Below are 7,500 nucleotides of genomic sequence, written 5' to 3' on the forward strand. Positions count from 1 at the left end.
TACGAAATTAATCATAGCTGATTTTCTGAACGAATTCGTAAGAAAGAGGTGTCTGGTTAACTCTGGTTGGCTGGTTGGTTGGCTGGTTGGTTGACTGACTGACTTGTCATTCCATGCCTTTTCCTGCGACACGAGAAAAGGAAAAGGGACGTGGTTGTTTCTCCCGCCAAATCCATATGTAGGGACATATGTTAAAGGCATACACCACCCTGACCTGCACTAGTTAACAGTAGTGAAACGAGTGAGCCGAGAGTGAGAGAGAGAAAGAGAGAGAGAGAGAGTGAGAGAGTGCGGGTATCTAAAAATAGGGGTGCCACGGGGCAAGGGATTAATGGCCACGCCAGTTGTACCGTAATTTTAAACATCTCGTCTAACGTTGCTAATCCAATCAAACACAACGTAAAATCGTTCTTATAAGCGTAACATTAGATATGCATACACACATATATATATATATATGCAATATATCTGTGATATCTATAAGATAAGATCGCAAGTATGCGTCAGATAATCGATAATCTCAAAACGATATAATTATATTATTTATACATATACTAGTTAGTTAATTGACTTTTGTTCATAAACATTGACTTTGATTATATAAATTTGAAAAAAATTACCTTTTCGTTGATCCTCGCTATCCGAATGTAATTCAACGTCGTGCAGTCTCATCGATTGTACGAATCCTCTCCAATGGCTTCTCGATCTTCCTCTATCCCCTAACAAATCTGTCTTTAAATTCGCCATTTGTCGATCGGATTCCTTCAAAAGTCCATCCAATATATCCGGTCTTTCCAATCCCTGTTCAACGATCGAATTCACTTTGACGGTATTATATTCAAGTTCATTCGAATAACTTGTATTATCTTTATCATCGATTATTTTCTTCGTAATAACGTATGGATCTTCACCGACAATTGAATTCACTTCGACGTAATTATATTCGAGTTCATTCTTATAACACGTAATATCTTTATCATCGATTATTTTCTTCGCAATATCGTTTTTATCATTTACCGTAGGATTAACGTTGGTATTGTCATTAACCCGATTCTTTGAGTCTCTTCTCTTGCGTAACGGTGGACGTGGTTGTTGCGTTTCGTTCAAACACGTTTCGATTCTCTTCTCCGTTTTGATTTGCTTCGAGTCAACGTTATTCTGTTGGTTGGTAGTCTGCTTACACGGGACTTTACCATTAACTTCTCTCGTCTGATGTTGTTTGTTCGAGGACGCGTTCTTGGTATTACCGTAACGATCCTTCAAGACATCTCGGTTATTTCGAGACGCCTCCAAGAGCTTTTGGGCCAGCAAACGTGTCCTGTTGATCTCGCCGGTAAACTTTTTATCATCCTTCTCGAGCTCGACCCTCGACTTCCTCTCTTGAGTATTCCTCAATGTCGGTTTGGTATTATTATCTGGTATTTGAAACATCTGTTGTATTCTCATTAAATCAGAACGTATTTTTCCCGAATTACACGTAGGATTTTTCTTTGCGTTAGACGTAGACGATCTCATCTCGTTTTTATCAAATTTCTTTATAGTTTTAACATTTCTTTGAGATGGTGGTGTATTCCGTAATCTTTCGAGATCCTTCAAATCGGCCAACATAGAACTCTGTACCCTGTTGACTCTAACATTGGACTCATCTAATCCAATCGCTATTGTTCTAGGACGACATCTCACGTCGGATTTACCGATTTGATCCATCGGCATTAAAGCTGGATCGACGAATACGCTTTCACGTATTTGATTGATATTACGTAATTTAGGGGCACCGATTTTCATACCCGTCGTTCTCATAATCACCTTCTCGACCGATTCGATATCCCTTTCGCGAACCAATCGTCTCTCCTCGATAAGCTTTGCACGATTAGCATCGATAGGACCGATGTAAGATCCATGATACGTATTTTTAATTGTCGTTGTATTAGAAATTGGACCGTTCGGTCTGCTTGTTCTAAGTGGCGACATTCTGACCAATTTCGGTGCATCTCTTGGATCGTCGGTTTGCAAACTACCTCTATAGACCATCTTTCTCTATTTGACGCTTCAATCTTCAACTTTTTGAATTTATCAACAGGCCATAATCGCATAACGACGTTCTGGTTTCTCTGTAAGAGAAAAAAAAAGAGTGAGAAGATAAATATTAATAAAAAAAATATATATGTGAATATATATATATATATATTTATATATATTGATACATTAATAAGAATATTAATGTATTAAAATGTATATTCAAACGTATATAAATCTAAATGATAATTGATGATAATTAACGATAGAAAATCAAATTGAATTGAATAGAATTAAAGTAAAAAGGGACAAGAAAAAAAACATTGTATTTAAAACAATTAACACATTGACCTGCATGTATATCAGGTCAACCGGATTTCTTCATTACATTCGAGATAACGTTTTAAAAGATTTATGATACCTATTAATCCAGGATTGATAATGAGAAAGAAAAAATTAAAAGATCGTCGTTTTATATATATATATATATATATACATACATAATTTCTTTGGTTATTTAAAGTATGTTATTATAAAAAAAAGGAAAAAAAAAAGACAAAAAAAAAAAACAAAAAGGAAAGAAAAATAAAAAAGGAAGAAAGAAAGAAAGCAAAAAGTAAAGAGGAGTATAAAAACGAGGGAAGTAAGTAGGCACGGTTGGCGCTATGGTTTAAGCTCGGGGTTTAATATGCGCCTTTTAAACGCGTCTTATACCGCTTTATTATCACTTAAGTAGCCGTTCGTCGAATAAAAGACGTGGGTAAGACTCTGACTTTTATTCGCATGACCGTTAATCGGCGTGAATTAAGTTCGAACCACGTCAACGTCCCGTAGATATGTATTATATATAGTCAGATATATAGTATATATATATATATATACATACATACATACGTGTACACGTAACCAAGTAGATACATGTACATATATATACTAAGCCATACGAGCGAAGGTTTTATGGAAGGTGGGTGTCACCATGTAGGCAGCGACCTGGCCATCTTGCGACACGCGAAACATCAAATACTTATACGTATGTATACATAAAGTATTTATGCATATATGTGTAGGTGTATATATATACATACACGTTTAACGCGTATAAGTACTTACGTATGAGTGAATACGTTAAACGTTTCATCGTCATGAAACTCGTCAAATAGCCGTGTCAAGTACGTAACACCCGTACGTATTCTAATTACTCTAAATCCCGGTACGACCATTGCACGTTCTAATTACACGTTCAAAGAGACTTACCAAGAGATAGATAGACAGAGAGAAAGAGAGAGATTGTGGAACGATCTAAGTTGCCATAAATGGACACCGAGGTCGATCGTCCGGAACGATTGTTACGGGTCTCTTGTAAGAGAGAACGCACGATCGATAGATCGTACGGTCGATCGATCGATCGATCTGACGGTTATTGATTTACGTCAATGAAGAATCCGTTATACGAAGACAACGTAAATTGTATATCCTGTTTTTAATATCTCTTGTTTTCTTTTTTTTTCTGTTTTTTTTTTTTGTCTTTTTGTATTTTCTCTTTTTTTCTTCTTTATATCTTTATTGCTCCGCTTTATTACGGACGTTTCTGATGATGTGTGAGAATATTAGATTAGATCGGTAAACAGTGTCAGTCCATATTCCGTGTCAAATAACGCGGATATGCGGATGTACATATATATATACATATATGTATAATGTAATAAATTCTATATATATGCGTGTGTGTATGTGTGTATGTATGTGTTTGTACATATAATATAGCATTTGTACGATACAATGCATAGTTGTTGATAACGCGTAAAATACGATATGAAATGTCTTGATATAAACTCAGTTAGAAAAAAGGAGAATAAAGAAAAGAAAGGATTTTCTTTTGGTATCATTTCAATAACTTTATAAATTCTTATAAATTCTCGATGATATCGTAATTTGTCTATTAGAAAATTTTAACGAATACGCGATAATCCTTCTATTCCTAATATATTTCATATTATCTATATCGAAATAAATATATATTATGTATATATATCTATATATATATATATATATATATATAATATATATATATATATATATAGAATCAACAGTAAATGTAATAATACTTATAATGATAAGTTATATATCTCGGGACAAGTGATCTGATTTCTTTATAAATACGTTCGTGCGTCATGGTTTTAATTTTGTCGAGTGAGAGAGATAAAAAAGAAAAAAAAAAAAAAGAAAGAAAGAAAGAAAGAAAAGAAAAAGAAAGAAAAAGGAGAAAGAAAAAAATCGTAAAAATTTATTCGCATGAGAAAATGTTATTTTATATTCCCGTAAGCAATATATATATATATATATATATATATATATATATATATGTATGTATGTATGTATGTATGTATGTATGTATGTATTTACTACTGCGAATATATTTCCTGGTGGCCTCGCGATCATTGTATCGAAGTAAACTGTGAGAAAAGGGTAAGGCCATACGAAAGGAAAATGACATTTCGCGAAGAACGTCAAAAAGAAGATTTCGAAGATTTTCACAAGCTTTCATGAGAAAGTTAGACAAAGAGAGAGAGAGAGAGAGAGAAGAATTATAAATTATATAAATATAAATCGCATATAAATAATAATAAAGTATTATTACTTTCTTCATTATTTCTTTCTTCTTCTTTTTTTTTTTTTTCTTTTTTTTAGGATTCTTGAATCGTCTCGATTTTTCTTTTTTACTAATGGATAAATGAACATTATAGAAAAACACGTATGAAATATTTCTAAAAAAAAAAAGAAAGAGAAACACAACGTTAACATACGTATCACGATCGATTATCATCTCAAATTTATTTTCTTTAAATTCATTTAGAGGAAAATAATTGTTTGTTTTATATTATAATTTAATTTATAGACACACACACACACACACATATATATATATATATATACACATATTTATATAATAAATATTGAAGAAAATGATAGATTTAAAATCTCCATAGATATATCCTTGTTTGTCAAATTTTCTTTCTTTTTTCTTTTCTTCGTTTTCGTTTCTTTTCTTTTCTTTTCTTTTCTTTTTTTTTTCTTTCTTTTTTTTTATTTTCCTATTTTTCATTTTATAAAAGCGAGCTCGGAATAAAGACCTTTAGATGATAATCTCAATCGAGTGCATAGTGTATATATACGTATATACACATACATACACACATGTATATATATATATCTATCGATCATAATTAATAAGGCTTGATAATAATAATGAAAGGAGGCTAGCTCGCGAAGCGAAATAACTTAACAATTACGTACCTCCGATGCGTTACGGACGATGCGTTTCGATAGGAGGCGTACTGTAACGCACGCGATTTGAAAAATAACAGCGTTGCACTCGATTGTCTACGATATATGTACATATATACACACGTATATGTATATATATATATATATATGTATGTATTCCGACCTCGATGCATCGAGCTGTTCTCTCTCTCTCTCTCTCTCTCTCTCTCTCTCTCTCTCTCTATCTCTCTCTATCTATCTATCTATCTTTCTTTCTTTTTATTCTATCTATCTATCTATTTATTTATCTCTTTCTCTCGATCTCTTTCAATCTCTTGATCTGAATCTCTCTTTCTTTTTCTTTCTTTCTCGTTTGCTCGCTCGCTCGCTCGCGATTTGCTCTTCGCCTCGCTCGAGAAATCCTAATAACGGAAATCTTTATGCGCCGACAGCGATTCACTCGTTAATTCTCTGTAACAAAAACAAAGTTCATGCATTTTCCATTAGAGGAACGTTACGACCGATATTCCATCTCGTTGAACGCGTTAAATCCGTTTTACCACCAGCCTGTATTCCCTTTTTCCTCAGCATGATTTTCTCTTAGGTAAATCAACGAAATTATCCATGTATAAGGTTATATTTTATTTCTCGCGAAATTATTCTATGTTCCGAATAATTATCGGTCGTTATTATCTTTCCAATTACAATTATAATTAACAACGGGAAATTCGCTGGTTATGATATATAATATTGGAACAATGTCTATTGTATCTGACGTATGTACGTATGTATATATGTATGATGTATCTTACGACTTGTTGAATATTTCCTTTTCTCTCTCTCTCTCTCTCTCTCTCTCTCTTTCTTTTTTGTTTTCTTGTTTTTTTTTTCTTTTTTTTTTTTGTCGAAGTGATACGATAACAATTATTTTTCTTTCTTTTCTTTTTTCATTTTTTCTTTCTTTTTCTTTTTTTTTACTCATTCATTAAATTTTCTTTTTCTCTTCCTTTATGTTTCCACATTCGATATCGTGAGATTCATTCATTCATACGAGAGACGAAAAGATTGCAATTTTATCGAATAATATGTCAATGCTTTGAAATAAGATTTTTTACAGAATAGTAAAGTTATTTTTCTCTTTTATATTCCGACAAACGTATGTAAATCGCGATATTAATTTTAATTATTCGAAGAAAAGAGAAAAACGACAAAGTAAAACATTAGATATCTTAAGAGGACTATTAAAAAAAATAATATTGTTATTAAGTATAAAATTGATAAAAAAGAAGAAAAAAGAATAAAGAGATGTAAGCTAAGAATATGCGAGAACGAAGATAAAATTGATGAATATATCGGGCTTAGTACGATTAACGTTGATTTTGGTTATGCAGATGTCCTCCTCTCTTTCTCTTTTTGTAAAAAGAAGAAGAAGAAAAAAAAACTACGTAGAAAAGCGCATCTTCTTATTTCAAGATTTCTTTTACACGCGATCGAGCATATAATTTAACGTCTCGATCGAAGATTCACTAAGGAGAACGATGATGAAAAATCACGATAAAATCAGGGTGGTCTCGATCGACGTGTATCCTGTGTTCTCCCCTTTCGATCGATAAATTCGAATAGAATTGATTATATTTGAGAGCTCGGACGATTCGATGATTCGATACCGAATGCACTTGGGAACAGCATGTAAGATTACGTATATTATGAAGGATATCGAGAAGGTATTAAAAATGAGTATTATAAATATCGATTGATCGAGATATAAAAAATATGTCCTTGGCTGTTTTTCTTTGGCTATTTTATTTTATTCTTCTTTTTTTTTCTTTTTTTCTTTTTTTTTTTTTTTTTTTTAATACAACTCAAATCGTTTTGCGTTCCGTTAAAGGAAAAAAGAAGAAAAAGAAAAAGAAAAAGAAAAGAAAGAGAAGTAACGAATAATAAATCTTCGACTTGTTTGTCGAGCTTTTTTTTTCTGGCATTGTTTTTTTCTTTTTTTTTTGTTTTTTTTTTTTTTTTTTTTTCATCACGAGACAACAACGTTCGATAATCTACGTCGTTTGAATTCAATCTTCAAATCTAATCCTTTGATGTATAATTTTTTTTTTTTCTTTCCTTTTCTTTTCTTCTCTTTTCATTTATTCATTTATTTATTTATTAAGAGAGAAATTATATTCATCGTGATACTTAATGAAAAATTGAAATCGCCTGAAGATACGT

General features: G+C 32.0%; 1 protein-coding gene across 2 annotated transcripts in view; it reads right to left on the reverse strand.

Annotated features, from left to right (window-relative positions):
* LOC124425314 overlaps window positions 1-7,500 on the reverse strand; it is a 35,342-nt gene that overhangs the window by 26,818 nt on the left and 1,024 nt on the right. The window contains exons 1-2 of one of the 2 annotated variants that reach the window (XM_046965506.1): window positions 5,311-5,364; window positions 621-2,111 (exon numbers count right to left, since the gene is read on the reverse strand). In XM_046965506.1, the coding sequence (XP_046821462.1) occupies window positions 621-2,031 (1,411 nt within the window). In that variant the 5' untranslated portion in view covers window positions 2,032-2,111; window positions 5,311-5,364. Of the gene's footprint in view, window positions 1-620; window positions 2,112-5,310; window positions 5,365-7,500 lie in introns of those variants that run through there. The other variant, XM_046965505.1, reaches the window with a different exon arrangement.

This window comes from Vespa crabro, chromosome 7 (assembly GCF_910589235.1).
Source record: "Vespa crabro chromosome 7, iyVesCrab1.2, whole genome shotgun sequence".
Taxonomy (NCBI): Eukaryota; Metazoa; Arthropoda; class Insecta; order Hymenoptera; family Vespidae; genus Vespa; species Vespa crabro.